This window comes from Jaculus jaculus, chromosome 4 (assembly GCF_020740685.1).
Source record: "Jaculus jaculus isolate mJacJac1 chromosome 4, mJacJac1.mat.Y.cur, whole genome shotgun sequence".
Taxonomy (NCBI): domain Eukaryota; kingdom Metazoa; phylum Chordata; class Mammalia; order Rodentia; family Dipodidae; genus Jaculus; species Jaculus jaculus.
Genome location: NC_059105.1, coordinates 104,420,769 through 104,443,280, shown reverse-complemented (window position 1 = coordinate 104,443,280; position 22,512 = coordinate 104,420,769). Strand labels below are relative to the sequence as shown.

The 22,512-nt window shown below is 36.3% G+C and overlaps 1 protein-coding gene across 4 annotated transcripts in view; it reads right to left on the bottom strand.

Moving 5' to 3' along the window:
- Window positions 1–3,450: 3,450 nt before the first annotated feature.
- Septin10 (septin 10) overlaps window positions 3,451–22,512 on the bottom strand; it is a 46,894-nt gene continuing 27,832 nt past the window's right edge. For all 4 annotated transcript variants that reach the window (XM_045147929.1, XM_045147930.1, XM_045147931.1 and 1 more), the window contains 7 exons: window positions 19,326–19,512; window positions 17,874–18,035; window positions 15,422–15,518; window positions 14,516–14,684; window positions 7,239–7,371; window positions 4,997–5,184; window positions 3,451–3,531 (listed from right to left, as the gene is read on the bottom strand). In XM_045147929.1, the coding sequence (XP_045003864.1) occupies window positions 3,516–3,531; window positions 4,997–5,184; window positions 7,239–7,371; window positions 14,516–14,684; window positions 15,422–15,518; window positions 17,874–18,035; window positions 19,326–19,512 (952 nt within the window). In that variant the 3' untranslated portion in view covers window positions 3,451–3,515. The remainder of the gene's footprint in view (window positions 3,532–4,996; window positions 5,185–7,238; window positions 7,372–14,515; window positions 14,685–15,421; window positions 15,519–17,873; window positions 18,036–19,325; window positions 19,513–22,512) is intronic.

The following is a 22,512-nucleotide window of genomic DNA, read 5'->3' as shown; positions in this document are numbered from 1 at the left end:
GCAGGAAAAGGATGGTAGAGCAGAGGCTGGACCTCATATCTTACCACAGCAACTGGAAGAAAGCAGCACAAGTGAGAACTGAGCTCTAGCAATGGGAAGCTGGGCTATAATACCTCTAAATTGGACTCCAGAAATATACCTCCTCCAGTACGTCTCCAGCCAAATTGCTCTCAGATGGGGACCAAGCATTCAAAACATATGAGTTTATGGGGGACATCTAATTAAAACTATGTTCCTCCCGGTTCGAAGCTCGGTTCCCCAGATCCCACGTTAGCCAGATGCACAAGGGGGCGCACGCATCTGGAGTTTGTTTGCAGCGGCTGGAAGCCCTGGCGCGCCCATTCTCTCTCTCTCCCTCTATCTGTCTTTCTCTCTGTGTCTGTCACTCTCAAATAAATAAATAATTTAAAAAAAAAAAAAAAACAAAACTATGTTCCTTAAGCTGCTTCTGATTTTGTACCAGCAATGAGAAAATCCTGTTACAGAACTTGGGTAAAATTCCAAGAATGGTTATAAATATGATCAAAGAATTTAAAGAGGACATGAACAATCACCTGAATGAATTCCGAGAGAACATAAACAAATAGCACATTAAATAAACTCACTCATGGTGCACAGCTTTAATCCCAGCTCTCCGGAGGCAGAAGTAGGAGGATCACCAAGAGCTCGAGGACAGCCTGAGACAAAACAGTGAGTTCCAGGTCAGCATGGGCAAGACTGAAATCAATTCATAGGTGCTTCATTAGTAAAGTAGGTAGTGGGTCGGTCTAATTAAAAAATTCAGGGTATGAAAACAGAATTCAATAAAGAAAAATATTGAGAAAAAACAAGTGAAAATTTTCAAGGGATAACAGAGCTTTCAAGACTTTGGATGGTGACATATTTTGTGGATATTTTATCTGGACAATGATGCTTTTGGTTTGGCAAGCAAGAGAAAAAGAACAAATGTAAGGTAGCAGATAAATAATAGAACATCAAATCAGGCAACCTTCTGGAGAAATGACTGAATTCCCAAACAAAAGTTAGACAGGAAATATCTTTTTCTTAAGTGAGGATTTTTAATTGTTTTATGTTTTAAAATATTTGAGGAAGTACTTTTAGGAGAATGATTTATCTTTTAAATGTTCTCCACAGAAAGGGTTTCCTTTCTTTAGTGTGAGATAAATCTTTTGCACCTAAGATGCAGGCACTTACTTGTGTGATCAAACTGGTTCCCAAAGCAGTGGATAGGTTTTAATTCAAACTTATCTGTGTTTTGTACTGTACTTCTCAACAGTACCCTAACATCTCCTGAGGTGAGAGGATTTAACTGAACACACCTGTGCCCTGAACCCCTTATTCCTCCAGTACATGACACCCAAGTAGGAAAAAAGTTGTCTTATTTCCATTTGTAGAATGGTTGATAGAAGAGTGGGTAGTTATTATTTTGGTCAGGCTCCAGTGTAGAAGAATATAAACCATTTCTTTTTATATTGTAAAACTGTTCTTATATAGGTGGTTAAAAGTTTGTAAGACAGAAGATGATGACTTGGGCATTCCCTACTTCTCCTTTAATCAACTTAGCATTCTACCAAGGGAGAAATGGAAAGGACAATGCAGTACATATCTATCTACACACAACAGAATGTTTTTCAGATGTAAGAATGAAACCCTGTCACTGGTGTAACAGGAAGAAAAGGAGAACACTGTGAAGTGAAACCACGCACAGAAATATAAATGCTGCATGCTCTCATTTATATATGGAAGCTAAAATATTTGGTCTCATAGAAGTAGAAAAGAGAATAGTAATTAGTACAGGCTGAGAAGGGTGTGGAGGGAAAAATAATCAAGTAGTGTTAATAGGTACAAGATACAGTTGGACCGGAGGAATAATTTCTAATATTCTATGGCACAGTATAATAATATAGTAACTATGTATTTTAAATATACATACATATATATATTTATTTATTTGAGAGAGAGAGAGAAAGAGTGAGAGAGAGCGAGAGAGAGAGAGAGAGAGAGAATGAGCATGCCAGCGCCTCCAGCCACTGGAAATGAACTCCAGATACATGCATCCCCTTGTGCATCTGGCTAACATGGGTCCTGGGGAGTTGAACCTGGGTCCTTTAACTTTGCAGGCTAGCGCCTTAACCACTAAGCCATCTCTCTAGCCCCAACTGTGTATTTTTAAATAGTAAAGAGGACTTTAAATGTCCTCAACACCACAACAAAAAAAAAATGAGGTGATGATTATGCCAAGTACCCTAATCTGACCATTACACATTGAAATAGCACTGTACTCCATAAACACATAAACTATATACAAATTAAAAGTGAAAAAGGGCTGGGAAGATGGCACATAAGTTGAAGGTGCTTCCTTGCAAAGCCTGCAGGTATGGGCTCAGTTCCCCAGTACCCACATAAAGTCAGATGAACAAAGTTGTGCATGTGTCTGGAGTTTATTTGCAGTGGCAAAAGGCCCTGGCACACCCATACTCGCTCTCAAATAAAAACAAATGTAAAGTTAAAACAATAATTTAAACACATTTTAGTAAATATGCAGATGTATTTTATTTGTTAAGGTATCAATGCAGGATAAAGTATATCCAAGTACAAAAAGATTAAAATTTATATACCTATGATCATTAATAAAATGTTAAAAACTATTAAAATGTTCTTGGACTACTAAGGCACTGAATGAAAACATCCTCTGAAATAAGAATTATTAGGGTTTTTTTTTACATATTTAATATTCAGGTGTTCATAGTTACAATCCTAAGAAAAATTTTAATAAGTTATTCAACTTTACTATTCTTTCCCTGAAAGGAAGTTTTAATCAAATATATCCTAATGAAAATGATACACCCGGGTTTAAACATGCTTTTATCATTAAGTAAAAGTGCTTACATACCTGGATGTCTTAATTTTTAAGTGTGTCTTGTTTTATCACAGCAATATACTACCTACAATAAGGCATACTAAAGCATAAATGGTCATAACATTATGTAATTTGACACAAAACCTCAGGACATTACTAACTGGGTTAAGTGTATCAAAAATTTTAAAGTTCTCTAGTATTGATATTAGTTTTTGCTCTATCATACATTCCAAAACATATTCCTCTTTTTTTTTTTTTTTTTTGCTTAGTTTAAGCAAAAAAAAAAAAAAAAAAAGTTTTTGGAATAAAAATGCAGTCAGATACTTCAAACATGAAGGAATTCCATCACTGCCCAGGCATTGAGCCTCTTAGAATAGTGCAGGGTACCATGACAATACCTTGACATCAGGAAAGACCAAAATTCATAGAAAAATAGCAACTTATATCTTTCTGACAACAGTAAGTACATAAGAAACATGTACTCTGGCTATGTATTGACTTTATATGTGAAAATATTTTTTCCACAAAAGTGAGTAACTATGGCCATTTGCTTGAGATAAAATTGGTGATAAAGCAAAAACAGCAAAATATCAAAGCATAATGATAAGTTTTTAATAACTTGCTTGTGATAGCCATCTGTGCTCTGGAACTCTTGTTACATGAAATTGGAGCTGGAAAGAGAAAAATCATTTTGAGTGGTACAATAAAAAATATATGAAGTAAAAACTTATCAGAAGCATTAGTTCCTTTATAGAAAGCTGTATTATTGAAATGTATAAACATATTGTAGTATACTCAGTTAACTTTGAAGAAAGAAATACCAAGTCATATTTTCTAGAGAATGAATTCTGAGCTCTGAAAAGATTATGGGTTTGAGGGCTAAAGACAGAGCTCAGTGCTTGCCTAGATTCAATCCTTACTACCAGTGAAGAAAAAAACAAAATCTATGGTCTGGGCTGGTTTTGTAAACAACGCATGACTCTCAGGGGGAGATCTTATAAGGTAAATGGAAATATATTTAATATATATGTTTAATATATATATAGGGAAAATGGTAATCTAATTTTAGTAACACTAATTAAGATTAGTGGATAAGAAGATAACTTGTTTTTAATTCAAAGCATGGTGAAACCAGTAATAAATTATATTTATCTTTTGAAATCCAATGCTTAAATCAATATAGCTAGTATACATATTCATTCTTTCAACAAGTAACTGCATGAAATACAAGCAATCAGAAAACAAAAGCAGAAGTCTTGCTCTGTGAGGAACATAGGAAGACATGGTCCTACTACAGAAAGAAAGTGTAGGTGGAATGCATGGAGCAGAATACCTACAAGAGAACATTCTGAACAGACCAAGTTATGATGAATTTCACTGCAAACAGTAAAATGGACAAAGGACATTTTAAGTGAGATAAATAAAATGAGACACAATGTACAGAAGGAAATTATCAAAAGAAAAACAAAACTTATTTTGTAAAACTTTGTAACTTTAACACATACCCAAAACCTATCATCTTGAGATTATCATCCAATTGCTACTCATGCCGCCCCCTTGTACTGTGGCCCTCTCTACCTTCCTCTGCATCTTTACGTCCATCATTGGTTTCACAAGCTCTGACATCAAAGCACAGGAGCTCCAGTCGATAGCCTGGTTCCCTTATTAAAATAAAAATTCTCACAAAATCAGTGATCAGTAGAATTCAGTTTTAAAAGGTGAGCCTAAGCATTATAATTTTATTAATAAAATATTCTATGTCCATAATTCTCTATCAAAGTGCATACTTTCCATAGAAACACAAATACAAAATGACTCATGGTAGGTCAGCAGTCATTAACTGCTTACTATGGCCAGGCTGTGAAATAAGAGCAGCCGACTTTTTCCTCAGCTATCTGAGCTTTTTATACTGTGATGTTTTTGGTAAATACTGAGCACCTAGTTTACCAAGTGCTGTTCTAAGTGCTGGGAAGACAGTGGTGAACAAGAAGGACAACACATGTACTATCAAGCTACTGCAAGGTAGTCACAGGACACAGATAAGGAATAAGGAACATAGGGAAAGGAACAGCCAACAGGGCGAGGAGACAGAAGGCAAGGAGTAGGGCCACACAGACAAGATACCAGGATTCTTACTTCTTCCGGTCCTTGTCCTTCTTAATGCTGCTACCTGATGCCAAAAATGACTGGTTCTGGAATAGATCATAGGAAGCTTTCTTTTTAGAGAAAGCAATTGTTTCTTCTTCCAAAACTCTTCTCTTCTCTTCAAGTTTCATTCTTTCTTCCTGGTGAACTCTTTTAAGGTGCTCAAATTTGGCCTGTAGCTGTGAAACACAAGTACATTTCCCATGACTGACACTGTGTGGCAGCACATTCATTCACAGGAGTGCTTTCTGGCTCATAACACAATTACCTACAGGTAAAACCATACCTATAGAAGTGCCTTGGGAAGTTTGTTTTTGGTGTATATAGAATGTGCTGGACATATGTGTGAGTGCACAATGCGTACACATATGTGGGTAGATATGTATACCCTATGTGCACACATATAGAGGCTAAAGGAAGACATTGGGTGTTCTCTATTGCTCTTCCATCTTACTTTCTCCTGTGTCAGTGTCTCTCACTGAACCTGGAGCTCCCCAATTTTCAATTAGACTGACTGGTTGACCAGGGAGCCCCAGCACTTCTCCTGCTTCTGTCCGCCTCAGTACTGGTGTCACAGGCATTTGTGACCACACCTGGCTTTTTATGTAAGTGCTGGAGATTGAACTCAGGTCCTCCCGCCATTTCTCCAACCTAGAAAGTTTACTGCTTGGGCCAAATGCATAAAAACTATAGCCTCATAGGCAATACTTTTGACATTTTGCTAGAGTTTTTTTTTTTTTTTTTTTTTCCGAGGTAGGGTCTTGCTCTAGCCCAGGCTGACCTGGAATTCACTATGTAGTCTCAGCCTTGAACTCATGGAGATTCTCCTGTCTCCCTCCCAAGTGCTGGGATTAAAGGTGTGCACCACCATGCCTGGTACTTTGCTAGAGTTTTGTATGCTTCATTTACATTTACAAAGCCTCTTTGCTAAAGTTCCTCAAATCCATGCTCAATAAAAATATGAGACACAAAAGTACAGAAGGAAACTACCAAAAAGACAAAGAATCACTTAATTTTCAAATAAAGATAACATATAGTGAAGTTCCGGGAACTATATAACTAAACTCTACTAGAAAACAAGTGTCAACTGATAGTTTAAGCCAATAACCTTAAAACTGTCATATTTTTGTAGTCTAGCTACTAAGAGAAATCAGGACTAGTTGGTAATTCCAGTCAAAGAAGCTATTACTTGTGAAATCTGTTGCTCTTCAATAAATGCAGACATGGTAGAAAGACAGAAACATGACTGTCTTTATGATATAGTGTACTCATGACAGGCTAATAGAAAAACTAAAATCACTGCTTGAAGAATGAGAACTAAACAAAACCATATAAAGTGCCAGGATGATTCCCAAAGTCATCTAGCATACTCACTATCTCCTGAAAGCCTGAGCTCAAACGTAAAGAAAGCCATTTCATAGCATTCATAGTTGTTTATTAAATGACAACTCCAATAATTCTCAAAAACAAAGTTTAGCAAGTTACAGCTAAAACCTTTTGGGATAAAGTACTTAGAATACTTCTTAGTAACCTAGACCATGACAAGTCTTCAGTAAATTATTTCTTTTTGGATATAGGGGTGAGCTGAAGTAGTGTTTCACCCTATCCCAGGTTGACCTGGAACTCACTCTGTAGCCTAGGCTGGTCTTGAACTCATAGTGCTCCTCTGACCTCAGTCTTCCAAGGGCTGGGATTAAAGACATGTGCCACCATGCCTGGATGGTAAATTATTTCTAATGGAAAAAAATTTGCTCAAAAGGCAAAAGTTCTAATTAGATTTCAGGCTAGGATTTCTTAAAAGTCTATATTCAAAGACTATGTGTTATAGTTTCATACTTAAAAAGTTATCTACTTATTGTGTATGAGTATATACATGTTCATGTATGTGAGTAAAGGTACATGTGTGGAGGTCAGAGAACAACTTTCAGATTTGGTCCTCACCTGTCACCTTGTTAGAAATAGTATACTCATTGTTTAGGACTGTATTTTTGAGTTTTTCAGAAAGTCTTCTGTCTCTGTCTCCCTCTCACAACAGGTACACTAGAATTACAGAAGCCAGCACAGCTCCTGGCTTTTACTGGGGACCAAACTCAATAAACTCAGAGTTGTCTGCCAAGCACATTATCATACTTTCAAAAGCCCTTAAAAGTGTCTCTGTATTCTTATGAGAAATCCTTCACTTTAATAGAACATCTTCAAAACAGTGTAAATCACATAAAACCACTGTACTTACCTCTCTTTCAGCTTCTTTCAATATAGCTTCTTTCTCCTTTACTCGCTGCACAAACATCTGTTTCATTTCTTCCTCCTTCCTCTGACGCTCACCATAGAATTCTTGTCTCTTGGCTTCATATGTCTCTTGAAGACTAAAAATTTATTCATTCATGTTATTGTTGTATTAAAAATATCTAATAAAGTTATAAAATTTATACCCCTCATATTAGGCCTCCTATATATAACAATATGTACCATCATCTTCTGAGGAACCTGAAACATATCATCACCTATAGCAGCAGATAAAAGGCTTCCAATGCCACAGCTAATAAAGCACACGAGAATTGATACAAAGTCCTTCGCAATAAGTACTCCTGTTTCATCCCAAACATGCTCCTTCTCAATCTTAATTGGCATCTACATAGACCCTGAAGTACTGAAGCCACATGACTTATCCCTTTTGCTTATCTCTGAGCAACACACAGGTTAGTGGAGCCTGCAAAGAAGACATCACCAAAATCCAGGCTTCTTTCCAGTTCTGCAGATACTATTACAATCCAACATGGTTCTGCAACTTTTTTGCCTTCCTCACTGCAATAATTTCCTAAAGATCTTCCAGTTTCTGTTCTTCTCACTGTGTTCTGGCCATCCCCCAAGATCTTCCACCCAAATCAGAGTTTTGTTTAAAAATATTTGAAATAGAGAACATGAAAATGGGCATGCCAGTGCCTTTAGCCACTACAGATGAACTCCAAACACATGTGCCACTTTGTGCATCTAGCTTTACATGGGTACTGGAGAATCAAGCTCAGATCCTTAGGCTTTGCAGGCAAACACCTTAACCACTGAGCAATTTCTCTAGCCAAAAATCACAGCGTTTTTTATCTTTATTCCATGAGTTACAATTACGCTATCTGCACAATGCTACATCTCCTTTAAATAGCATGCAAAGGAACTGTAACTTAGTGTAATTCTTTTCCAGATTAGTTTCTTAGCAAACCAATTAGGTTTCAGCCACACCGACATACTATTGTTCCTAAAACATATCTTACATTTCAGAACCCATCTTGTTTTTGATGCCATTGTTTACTCCCCAACCCCATTCTGCCCTGCAATTTCTCCATCCAGGGCAGATAGAATACTCTCTACAAAACTTTCCACCTCTTCCAGCTGGAATTAAGTATTCCTTCCAATGCACTTCAGTAGAGTTTCTGCCCTGCCTGCCTCTCTGTTCTAACAGATAGTATATCTTTAAAACAGTGAGAGGATCCTTAATCATTACTATCTAACACAGCTCTCTAGACATTTCAGTGTTTTAATAATTATTCCTTCAGTGACAGAAACTCCTGGTAAATAGAAGCAGATCTAACCAAGCAGAGCAACAACTATCCTAGAATTTTGTAGGCAGCTACCTTTTCTTTCTTGCAATATTCAGAGCTGTAAGATACCTTCCAATGTATCAGATTCACTACTGAGCCCACCCATTTCAACTCACTCCAAATACTGTAAGGTTTAATAGGGAATGCATATTCACTTTCCTACTATGACAGTCAGAAATTTCTACTGCGGTTAAAACCACTTTAAATACACATAGGTTTCAAAAGAGAAATTAAGCTTTTAGCCAAGTATTGTGGTGCACACCTTTAATCTCAGTACTATGAGGCAGAGGTAGGAGGATCGCTGTGAGTTTGAGGCCAACCTGAGACCACATAGTGAATTCCAGGCCAGCCTGGGCTAGAGCAAGACCCTACCTTGAAAAAATCAAATAAAAAAATAATAAAGAAAGAAAGAAATTAAGCCTTTAAGTTCAGAATTCTGTAAGAAACAAAAACAGCAAGAATGCACAATAGCTACCAAGACCGACAGGTAAGTATATGGTATGCATAGTAGGTCTTCAGAGACCAGATCCTAAACACCTGTAAGAAATTCCCATTGCAACAAAGCTCATAAATGTGTAAAACACCACAGGTACTATATAACTACCTCAAATTCCATGAAGTAGTTTACTTGGTAATAGTTTTCTTTCTTTCTTTTGTTTGTTTGTTTTAGTCTTATTTTAAAGAAGGTATTAAATCTATCAGCTACTTCGACAAAGACACTTTACTGCACTTTGCCAGTGTAAGAAAGGACTGACAAGTCTTTTTAAAATTTTTTGTGCCTGGCGTGGTGACGCACGCCGTTAATCCCAGCACTTGCGAGGCAGAGGTAGGAGGATCGCCGAGAGTTCGAGGCCACCCTGAGACTACATATTGAATTCCAGGTCAGCCTGAGCCAGAGTGAGACCCTACCTTGAAAAACCAAAAATAAAAAAAAAAAAAAAACTTGTGGTGTCTATGTAATATGTTGTTCTGTGTGCATGTTATGTACACATGCATGTGTCCCCTGTGAGCATGTGTGTGGAGGCTAGAGGAGGACATATGGTATCTCTTCCACCTATTTCCCTAAGACAGTCTCTCACCAAGCCTAGAGGTTGCTGCTTTTTGGTTAGAATGGCTGACTAGCAAGCTACAACAATCCTCTTGTTTTCGTTGCCCTCATTGCTGGGTTTACAGGCATGTACAGCCAGGCTCACCTATTATGAGAGTGTTCGGAATCAAACTCAGGTCCTAAGCAAGTGCTTTTATCCTCTGTGCTATTTCCATAGCCCTGGAGTTATATAAGCCTTAAATAACAAACTTAATTAAGATAATACCTTGACTTTATATCAAATTAAATATATTCCTTACCCTATTTGTATAAGCACTTGAGTAGCTTAGGAGGGGAATAAATCTAGCTAGTAGTAAAGAAAACAGACATAAGCTTGGTTGAATATCTGCTAGCTCTGACACTCAGAACCCCTCATGTTCATAATTATTTCCCACGGAAAACCCAAAGAGCAAGAACTGATACTGTTTTGCAGACAGAAAAAGAAAAGTTTAGCGAAGTAAAGTAATGTTGCCTAAGAAACACAGCTGAATAGTCATGAGCTGGGGAGAGAACCAGCTCAGACTTGCTTCAAAGCACACATTACCAAACCACCTGGACTGAGGTTTCAGCCTTAGGGAAAGAGATGTGCTGCTCCTGCATATTTCTCTTCACGTCATACTACTTCTGACTCTGCACAGCATACATTTATGGGAATAATTCTAATTTTAAAAACTCTCTGTATCATTCATATGTGGTTAAATAAAAATGAAAAATGTTCTTGCTATGCTATTCCCTTCTTGAAGAGAAAGGTAGCTTGTCATGAATAAGTAATGCCAACAAACTACTGCAATTGTAGATCTCACTAATTTGAAGCAAAGCTGAAAAAGACAAATTCTTGGACACTAATGTCATCAAGTAAGTTCTGAAGCCTCTTCACCTGTTCATGTTTCATGTACAGTTTGAGTGAGCCTGCTGAACTTTTTCTAAATCTACTGTGGACTACATGAAGAAAGTTATTGAGTATATCAAAAATATAAATTTTACTATAATTACACCAGACTTAAATAACTCAAAAATACTATACAAATCTTCCTTTCAATACTATAGGTCCTAGGCCACGAGTGGTGCCGCACACATCTCTAATCTGAGTACTTAGGAAGTGGAGGCAGAAGGATTGTACATTCTAAGCCAGCCTGAGCTACATACCAAGTTCAAGACCACGTCAAAGAAAATCATGGGTTGGGTTAAGTTCAGTTGCAGAACTCCCTGCCTAGCATGCCTAAGGTTGAATTTGAGCTACTGCACCACAAAAACAATCACCAAAAATTATATGTTTTAAAACATTTCAATGACTGTTGATTTTGGACTGAAAGATAAAAATGATCAATTTAAAAAACAGACTAGCTCTGATAATCTGAAATTATTAAACTTGGGGACTTAAAACTTTTTAGTGAAAGAGCTTTTTAAATAGTTATTATTATGATTTATTTTATTTTTTTGTTTTTTCAAGGTAGGGTTTCACTCTATTCCAGGCTGACCTGGAATTCACTACTTAAGTTTCAGGGTAGCCTCGAACTCATGGTGATCCTAACTCTGCCTCCTGAGTGCTGGGATTAAAGGTGTGTGCCAGCACGCACAGCTCCACAATGATTAATTAATCAATTAAGTTTTGGTGTTTTTGAGGTTGAGTTTCACTCTAGCCCAGGCTGACCTGGAACTCACTCTGTAGTCCCAAGCTGGCCTCAAACTCACAGTGATCCTCCTACCTCACCTCCTAAGTGCTAGGATTAAAGGCATGTGCTACCATGCCTGGCTAAAAGCACTTTTCACATAACTTAATATAAAAGTATTTAAATCAGTTCATTAAACTTTTAAGAGTATAATACCCTGTACCTAGACTTCATGACAAGAATATGATCACTATGGGTAGATTAAGACACTGCTGTGATTTATCATAACAATTCAGTCAGATGCAAATGTAAAGACAAACTGAGTACCAGACAATGAAGAGGAATGGAATTAAAGGAAAATGAAACCCATCCTTAATAGGTTTATGTAAGTTTCTTTTAATTGCTAGATTGATATAATATAGTCTTTATATAATAACCAAATTAACAGGGATTAAATAAGAGTCCTCAGAAAACAGAATGCATTTCTTTAAACTATGAGAAACAAAGACTTTCTATATATATACATGGCAACATCGAACTTCTTACAGAAACCTTACCAAATTTCACAACTGACAAAACATAAAGAAACATTTTGCCTCCACGACAGTTCAAAATTTACTACTGCCTAAAGGAAATCAGTAATTTTCCGGTATAAACTAGGACCCCACCCTCTACCTTATTACTTTGCCTACCTTTCCTTTATTTAATGCACACCTCAGAATTGTAATTTATTATTCAATTTAGGGTGTAATTTGGCCACCCCTGTCTACAATCTTGTAAATTCCAGAGACAGAATTATGCAAGATAACAAGCACTTATTCCAGAGCCTTGCAAATAGTAGACACTTGGGACAGTTGGTATTGCTCAGTTGGAAATGTGTGTATTTCATATGTGAGGCGTTGGGTTCAAACCCCAGCACCACCATATAGGAGAAAATGTAGATATTTTAAAACTGACTGCTATTATACCTAGCACTGTTCAAAAGTAAAAACTAAATTATCTCAGCTTTAACTCCCTCCCAAATTCCAGATTCATATAGCGCTCAGATTTTTCCTGAATATTTAATAAATAGCTTAAATTTAATATTTCTAAAACTTCTCAATTACCAAACCCACTTCTAAAGCTCTTTCCTTTCCATCTTGTTCATGGTCCAAGCCACCCCAGATTCTTAGGTCAAAATTATGACTAAAGTAAACTTTGAGTCATCTTTTCTTTCATCCCATTTGTTAGTGGGTCCTTAAAACTGTATATCCTGAATACACAATCCCTCTTGTCCAAGTATCTATCCTCATATGCATGGTCTCTTAGCTGTTCTACCCAGGTCTACTTCTATCCCCACACCCTCTCTTGTTCACAGGGACAGGTCTTCTTCCCACATCTATCCCAGGGCTCAGACAAGGGGAAAGCCATGTCTCTCTGACCCATGAATATACATACCCAGTGTTTAGCATGCTGAGCAGACGGTAGACAAACAATAATTAATAGATGAATGAGCATTTTAGAATGTAGAATCCTAGGCTCCATCCCTGGAAATTCTGACCCTGCATTTCTTAGTCATCTACAGGTGACTGATGATGAATCCACCAGGCAACCCAGATCTCTCTTCTTGGAGATATTTCATAGCTGTCCTGCTTGCTCACACTTGGAATCTCTGCCTCCTCTGCACACAGAGACCTCTGAATTATCACTGAAACTTGGAGGAAATGAGAAGCGAAACCTCCTCTGGCAAACACTAAGGAAGCCAACTCAAAATGGTTAATCTTTATGGAAGATATAATGAGAAAATTATCAGCTTACCAACATGAATTTGGTGAGGAGGGGTTAAAAACATACAATTCTTAATTGATTATTCTAGCAGAAGCTAAAACATTAATAAAATTCAAAATTTAACTTCATCTATGACTGAGTCTTCTACAAGGTCAAGTGTAATTGAAGCACTGATTGGACATTCTCCTGCTCCTTCCTGTTGTGTCCACTCTGGGGCAAGTGCTAATAGCCAGGGCATGACTGAAATGCAAACAGTGGAATGGAAACAGAATGCTCATTCTTATAACAGTTCAAAACAATATTTACATTAAGGATCAAATGCTTTATCCCACACAAAATTGCTCCAGATTGGTATATCAAATCAGATTGATTTAGTACCAAATTAATTCAAATTTTATGTGTATATATCTTAATTAAAAAGTTAGGGATGATACCATATAAAATTACCAAAGAAATTTAAAGCACTATTAAACACTAGTCATTGAGCAAGAAGGTCTTCAGGTCATAAAATTCTTGTAACTATAAAAAACCAAACATTTGGGCTGGAGAAGATGGCTTAGTGGTTAAGGTTCTTGCCTACAAAGGCAAAAGACCCTGGTTTGAGTCCTCAGGACCCACGTAAGCCACATGCACAAGGGAGCGCATGCATCTGGAGTTCGTTTGCAGTGGCTGGAGGCCCTGGCACACCCATCTTCTCTCTCAGACTCTCTCTACCTTTCTCTCTCTCTCAAATAAATAAATAAATAAATTAAAAAAGAAAACACCAAACATCTATACTCTGACACCCTGCAAGGAAAAGATGTTAAAATATGTGTTGTAAGTTTCAGTTATTCTGAAACTTCAAGATTAAAAAAAACAACTGATGAAATTTTGGTTATACAATATGATTTGTGCTCAAACTTTTCTGTATGATAATAAAATATACCATTATCATTTGTTACATATAAGTAAAAAATACCAAGTAGTGAGCTGATTCATTTTAGAAGATACTAAAATCATGGGTTTCTCCTTCTTTTAAAGGAGTGATTATATTAGAGATTGAACCCATGGCCTCATGCTTGCTAGGCAAGTATTCTACCAGTAAGTTACAAGTTACATCTTTTTTTTTTTCTTACTTTTTGAGACAGTGTCTTAAGAAGTTGTTAAAGTTGGCCTTGAACTCACTCTGTAGCTCAGGCAAGCTTTGAACTTGTGCTCCTCATGCCTCAGATTCTAAAGTAGAATTACATGCCTGGTTTACTTAACTCTTTTTGATTCAGACAAGGACATAAAGATCCTTCATAAGCATGGAGGTATCAGCTGACTTGTATAGTACAATAATTACTCACTGTCAAATGAGTCTATTTCATGGTTGTACATCTCCACAAACACATTTCCATCACTCAGATACATAAGAAGGGGTAATCTTCTCTAACTTCTTCTGTGGCTAGCTTCCCAAGAAAGCCTCCCTTACCTGAGGGGCTTGTTCTCTGGGCCCATATCAGTAAAGCCCATTTCCTCCAGTTTACAACGCCTGTAAAGCTCATAGTGCCTAATATGGGTCTGCTCCCGCAGATCCTCCATGTTTGTACAAATGAGCATTTCCCGCAGCTTTACAAAGTCACAGTGATTTTCATTTTCCACTAGCCAAAGAAAAATAAGAAAAGAGCAGTGCTGTTTTTTAATTTCTGGAATATAATTAGTGCTTGTTGAATGAACAAATAAATGAAAACATAAGTAAAACAGCAAAGAACAAAATGGCCAACTTGACTGAAAGCTAAAATTATTATATACAAATAACCAAGGAAGAAACAGTATATGTACTATATGACTAAGCAATATGAATTAACAGACTGGGAGAGGTGCTTTAAAATTAGCAGCCAACAGACAAAGAGGAAATGGCAATGATCCTTTTTTTTTTTTTACATTACAAGCTTTAGTTATTTTACTAATACTTTGTTAGTGTATAAATTATATACTGAGGACAATTCAGAGTGATCTAAAACATTATATACTTTAAAACATTATTTTCCTTTGCAGTAAATTTTCCAAGTTTAACAATATCGTCTGTGAATATATAATTATCAAGTTCTTTTGCTAAAATGAGACATTTATGAATGTGTATTAAACACTGCTAAAATTAGTTAATATATTTACATTGTCCTTCTACATTTATGGTGGCCAGAGGAACTAGGTATGTTACAGTGATCAAGAATTTTAAGTATAATTATGTATGTGTGTGTGTGTGTGTGTGTGTGTGTATGTAGTTATAGTTAGTTAGTTTAGGTAGTAGTAAACATCAAGTCAAACAATGTATCAAATGGAACTCTGAGATGAGCAGGCAGCATATGTATTTGTAGTCATCATTTATCTCATTTACCTTCTACAATACCCCAAGGGTACTGGCGAGCTTTGACCATCTTATTTCCGACTTTTACCTCATCCATACTTCCTACAACAGCAAATGGCAAATGTCCCTAGAAAGGAACCATGGTATCAATATTGTTTTATGCTAATGACTTAAAAATTTATGAAATTAATACAGAATAATTAAACAGCCATTCCATTAGGCTTTGAACTAACCTATAAAAACCATGTATGGATCCTACAAAGAAACTTATTTGCTGAGCACTTTCCACATGCAAAGTATAATGTTATTGGGAATACAAAAAAAAAAAAAAAAAAAAAGAGTAGAATAGGGAAAAGAGACAATTGCATCAGTATTATCTGTGTCCTAAAAAACAATGATAATGTTGAAAAATTTGCATACATTTCATAATATTTAAAATGGGACCATCTGTATAGTGTATTAATATATGCTACTAATACAAAATAATGTATAAGGTCCCAAAATGGTGCTATTATAGTAAATGCTACGGAAATTGATAAAAGAAAAAGATAAGGGAGGAGGGAGTTATAATCCAAGCTATATTAGGAATATGGGATTTAGCTCAGTATAGGAAGAACTAGTATAGGGAAGGAGATTTTTAACAAAATGCCATAAATTCAGGAGCTGGAAGTACATGAATCTGTCCACCACTGAATAATGAAATAGGGGAAAGTAATTTTAAAAACTATGGGTCTGTAGAGATGGCTAAGTGGTTAAGGTGTTTGCCTGCAAAGTCAAAGGACCCTGGTTCAGTTCCCCAGGACCCACACTAGCCAGATGCACAAGGGGGTGCATGTGTCTGGAGTTTGTTTGCTATGGCTGGAGGTTCTGGCACACCCATTCTCTCTTAAATAAATAAATAAATAAATAAATAAATAAATAAATAAATAAAACTTACTTCTGGAGAGCACATGAAATCAAAATAGAAATAAAGGAAATTAACAACTGGGAATCAAGAATATACAAATATATTATCTGCTCTTTAAATATAGATTTAGTTTAGGGTTTCTTAATATAGGTAGTTGTGATGGTTAATCTTTTGTTTGTTTGTTTTTTGAGGTATGGTCTTTCTCTAGCCCAGGCTGACTTAGAATTCACTATGTAGTCTTAGGGTGACCTTGAACTGATGGCGATCCTCCTACCTCTGCTTCCTGTGTGCGGGATTAAAGGGTTAATCTTTACTGCCAACCTAATTGGATTTACAATCACTATGGAAATAACCTCTAGTCTCTAAGGGTATTTCTAGAAAGGTTTAAATGATCATGGAAGACCCATCCTGAACATGGAGAGACCATCCCATGGGCTGGCCGCCCTAGTCTGAATAAAAGGAAGAGAGTTAAGCATCAACATACATTTCTTTCTGTTTTCTGAGTGTGGATATTTCATTTGACACTGTAAACAGGATAAGGGTCAATATCAACTTTAAGAGATCTCCTTAGGACTAGAGGAAAGGAGACTGCACAGCGGTTTTTGTGTTTAAAACAGGATAGAAAGGAATCTTTCTAAGGCAATTAAAAACACTCAACCTGGGCTGGAGAGATGGTTTAGCAGTTAAGCGCTTGGCTGTGAAGCCTAAGGACCCCGGTTCGAGGCTCGATTCCCCAGGACCCATGTTATCCAGATGCACAAGGGGATGCACACGTCTGGAGTTCATTTACAGTGGCTGGAGGCCCTGGCGTGCCCATTCTCTCTGTTTCTCTATCTGCCTCTTTCTCTGTCTGTCGCTCTCAAATAAATAAAAAATAAACAAAAAATTTAAAAAAATAAAAAGACTCAACCAAAAGTATATCCCAATGTTACATGATTCAATGAAAGTAGGGAGGAAGGAAAATATACATAACATACATTCCTATTATCTTTATCTTAGCTAAAGAATGTTTTACTTTTCTACTGAACTTTTTGATATTTCACCTTATTTGAAGTCTTTTTGGGAAACACAATATATATCACAGTGGTCCCCCTTTCTCCAAGAGTATATTCCAAGCTATCAAGTAGATGCCTGAAACAACTGATAGTACATAACCCCATAGATATTATGCTTATTGTTATATATGCATGGATATGGTAGTTGATAAATTATTTACAATGAAACATTAAAAACAACTAATGATCAAAAGGGACAATTATAACAACACACTATAAAAACAGCATGTGATTATGGTCTCTTGTCTCTCAGAATACATTACTGTATGTACTCATCCTTCTTGTAATGATGTCATTTCATGCAATTTCTAGATTTCATCACACAATTTAGAATAGTACATAAGTCAAGACTTAAGAGTCATGTATTCTTCAGTTTTCCATTTAGTATTTTCAGATCATGGTTACCATGAGTAAATAACTAAAGCCTCATAAAAGAGGATTGCTATGGCAGCAATGTAAATCGGAACTTAGCTTTATTGTCATGAGTATGATAGATATATATTTTCAATGGGATACTCACATTCATTGCAGTATTAATCTTGGCAGTAGAGTCATCATCTGTTGGGAACTGGTATATATGAACACCATTGCTGACCAATTCACTCATAAGCTTCATCTTAAACTTCTGCAATTCACTCTTAGAAATTGTATCTGCCTTGGCAATCAATGGTATAATGTTCACCTATTAAGAAAATTCACAACCTCAGTGACTCATCGTTGAGGATTTGTTTCTTCATCCTGTACCTTTTTATTTTTTGTACACAAAAAGAGTTTATGGAAATAAATTTCATTTCCTTAATCCAAATCAATAGTTAGCAAACTACAGTCCCACCTGCTGCCTGATTTAAGCTACTTTCCTTTTATAATAGCTAAGATGAGTAGCTGGCACTAAGACCATATGGCCTTGAAGCCTACATATAGACACACACACACATACTGTCTTCTTATACAATCATTCTTATAGATAAGGAGATGCTGGCCTTATAATAATTACTCTTCAAAAGCAGTCTTTGGCAAAATTACTCTTTCATTTGTATTCAGGTTTAGAAATCTCATTTTCTTCTCACTCCCTCAAAGAATATTTAAATTTCACTCCACACAAAATAAGTAAAATGTAATAAACAATATGCAAAAAAACCACCTACTTAATTCATTAAAACTTCTTAACCTCTTAATAATCTAAAGACTAAGTATATGATTGACCCCTCTGGAAAACTAACAGATTATATTTCTCTTTCTGCTTCTCCTTTTATTACTGACTCCACCCTTGTGAGGTCCCAGTTGAGATTCCTACCTAGATAGCACAAGATCACCTTACCTGTACCAACTAAAAATATTCATGATACAAAGGAACGACTTCCTCAGTATTACTCTAGTCCTATCACTGCCAGAGTGGAAGAGATAGGGGGTAGTCATGAAGACTAATTTGTAAAGTAGTCCTATAAAATATAAATGTCCCCCCAAAATGCTGATGTCTCTACAAACTAGGGTGTGTGTGTGTGCATGATTTTGTTTGTTTGAGGCAGGATCTCAAAGTATACTCCAGGCAGATCTAGAATTCATTCTGTTTTTCTAGGCTGGCCTAAAACTAATAGTGATTCTATTACCTCAGCCTCCCTAGGTCTGGGACTAAAGGTGTGTACCACCAAAATTGGCTCAAACTGTGTGATGAAATATTACACCTTTATCTTTGTGAGTTGGGTTCTTTTGCCCATTTATTAGTGTCAGAAAGTAAAATTAGTGTCAAATAAATTGCATATTAAAATGGAGAGAATATTCCTGTTTTGACATGTAATTTCCTTTGTGTTTCATTTTCTAAATTGAATCTCCCTGGAAAATAAGCTAAGATAGAAACTTATCAAATATTTTAAAGATATAATAAAGCAGAATAAAAGCTATAAAAGATATATGTATATATCATGGATATTTCAAAAACATAAAGTCTGAAAAGTAGGTTCCTTTCCTAATCCACCTTGCTGTCCAGGCTCTTCATGGTTAAGAGGTCAAGTGTCCTTAGAGAGTGGCCTGTTGGGGCGATGAAGTAGAGGCATACATGGACACGAGAATCATGGTAGTTGAAGAGAGAGCGCTTGATCTTCAGTTCTTCTTGGAGATAGGCTTCAAACTGAGCGTCTATGTAGTCAACGATTGGCTGGTAGCTGTAAGCAGTAAGTATTTGAATATTTAATACAATAAACCCATAATAATTTAATAAGATATTTGTACAATTCTGAAGCCTGAGGTCTGTATTTTCAATTAATTGCAGTTAATATCTATGCTAAACAGATAACTTTAATGATGTCATATAATATGTATAACATGCACACATAAAGGTAATACTTTCAAACCATTAGGATAACCTGTGCTTGAAATGCTATTGAATTCACAATGATTCCTTCACACCCACTTATACATGGGTTCCTGTCCTAATAAAGGTTCCCACACCTGCCAGAGTTCTCAAGACAGTTAGGAATCTAATTTATGACAAAAGTGGTAAAAGGTAATATTACTTAACTAGGAGAGAAAAAAATATAGGCACTATTGCAGTTACCTTCTTGTTGCTGGGACATTCACCCAACCAAAGCAGTTTATGGGAGGAAAGGGTTTATTTCCACCTTACAGATTCCAGGAGAAGCTTCATCATGGTGGAAGAAGCTGGCTTACTTCATCATACATCCATAGCAGAGAAACAACAAGCCAGCAACAACAATTGCAGGCTGACTCTGAACCTTAGGGCTGGATTCAAGATCTGTCCCCTAGTAACACACCTCCTCTAGCAGGGCTCTGCCTGCTGGAGACTTAGGTATGAAGCTTAACTTTAATCTAAAATACCTGAGACTCTGGAGACCTTTACATTCAAAATCACCACAGGTACCAACTAAATCCAAGTCTACATCCAAGTCCCTAATGTCTTCCTTGTCAGGTCAGATTTGTAAAGCATGCAAAAATATTTACATACTAAACAGGAAAAGAAGGCATTGGGTGAAAGTTCTTTACCTAGTAATGCTGGCATTATTTAATTTTCAGTTAATTATAAGGGAAGGGCAATTATATCCAGTGTTCTAGCCTTCTCAGATGACCCCTTAGAACATCACCTTCCCTCTAACTATCTCAGTCTATTCAGGTTTTGGGATGCATACCAAATCACAGTGTATGTGCAAAACAGTGAGCTAATCTTAATTCAAGAGGAGTTTATGAACTTTCCACTTAATTTTGATATACTCATCACTGCCTATCCAATTTACCTTTTTCCTCCTAAACTACCCTTAAAGTGAAGGCTTCTAAGTAAAATTAATAGTAAGTTCATGTTTTAAAGATTCAGAATAAAAGCTACAATATATACATGAATCTATCACAAAAATACTTTAATAGTTCAAAAGATTTAGCTTGAGAATTTGGTTCCTTGTCTTGGCTGGCTTGGCTCTGGACACTCCATGGACACTTCTGCAATCATCTTTGTGCAGCTAAGGTAGCCTGGAGATTATTTTCCTAACAATTTTCTTCCTCTTACCTCATCCTCCTGATCATCACCCCTTTTAAACCCAAAGAGTACCTTGTTTTCCCTGTCCTGATGGTAAACAACACAAGGATAAAAACAGTACCTTAATAATTCTGATTTCTATAAGAATTTGCATAATACCTTTTACTATTATAAGAATTCATTTAATTATCAGAATGACTGTTATAGAAATATAATCATTAGCATACAAAAATCACATCCTTAACAATATCAGATAGCTGAAAAGGAAAAAATTAAAAGAAAAAGAGGCACCAGAAGTGTAAGCAGCAGACTAAAGCAAGTGTAGCAAACTACCGATGGGAGCCAAATCCAGCCTAATGCTTGCTCATAAAAACAAAAAGTCACTGAGACACACCATGTTCATTTGTTTATGTCCTAGGCTACTTTTTTATCATAATGGTAGGACTGCACATTTTATACAAAGAATATACCTCATAAACCTTTAAGTATTTACTCTCTGCCCTTTACAACAGAAAAATTCTGCTAACTTCCACACCAACACCATTACTAATAGCATCAATTGTCCTGAGATGATTTATCAATCCAGTTCCTGGGCTTTACTTCAAAGAGCAAGAAGAAGAAATCAAACCAGAGACCCACATAAGTAAGATTCTGAGACCCTCCCCCCACACACCACATTTGAGTTGAGATCCTCAAAGCCTACACCTTTCAGGGTAAAGATAAACCAAAAATAAACCTATAATTACTCCTTTCTTCCTAAAGATTCCTAAAAAGGAATGAAAAAAGGATATATTCTTGAGATCTTGGGGCATACATCAATACCTTACATGTTATAGCAGTTGGCTTCTTGTTTCTGGGACAAGCCTCCTGACCAGAAGAATTGACAGGAGGAAGAGGTGTATGTATGTCAGGCTTCCAGTTTCAATGAGAAGCTTCATCATGGTGGAGAAAACCAATAGGCTTATATCATGTAGCAATAGCAGACAGAGCGAGCCACAAGAATGAGCTAGCTCTTAATAGTCAGTAGGCTAGAATAATCAACTACAAGGTCTGTCCCCAATAGCATACCTCTTCTAGTAAGGCTCTACTAGATGGGGACCAAGTATAAAATCTACCTGAGGCTATAAGGGACATTTTACAGTCAAACCACCAAATATATAATGCAAAAAGCCTCTCTCATTCTAGAAACCTCAAGCCATGAAAAAGTTTAGGATCTCCTCAGCACTAAGAAGCTTAATATAAGCAAATCCAAATCTGTTCAAAGAAACACATCTTTACTTTACTATTCAAAGGATTCCTGCAAATATACATAAAAGCCACAAGAATATAATGCAATAGTTACCAAGCATTTAAAATGTACAAGCAATAACCACAAGTGAAACTGCAAAATTTTTGTTAGAATTATTATAAAACATAATTATATAATATAAATAAAATATAAACTCTAATATACAGATGGATATACAAACAGACTGGTAATAGAAAACTAATAAACAGTGATCAGCACTTGGGAGGCAGAAGGAGGATCACTGAGTTCAAGGCCATAGTGAATTCCAGTTCAGCCTGAGTTACATGGAGACTCTACCTTGTAAAACAAAAAACAAAAACATACAAGAAAAAGCAAAAAAAAAAAAAAAAAAAAAACACCCCACAAAAAAACAGCAGCAGGGCTGGAGAG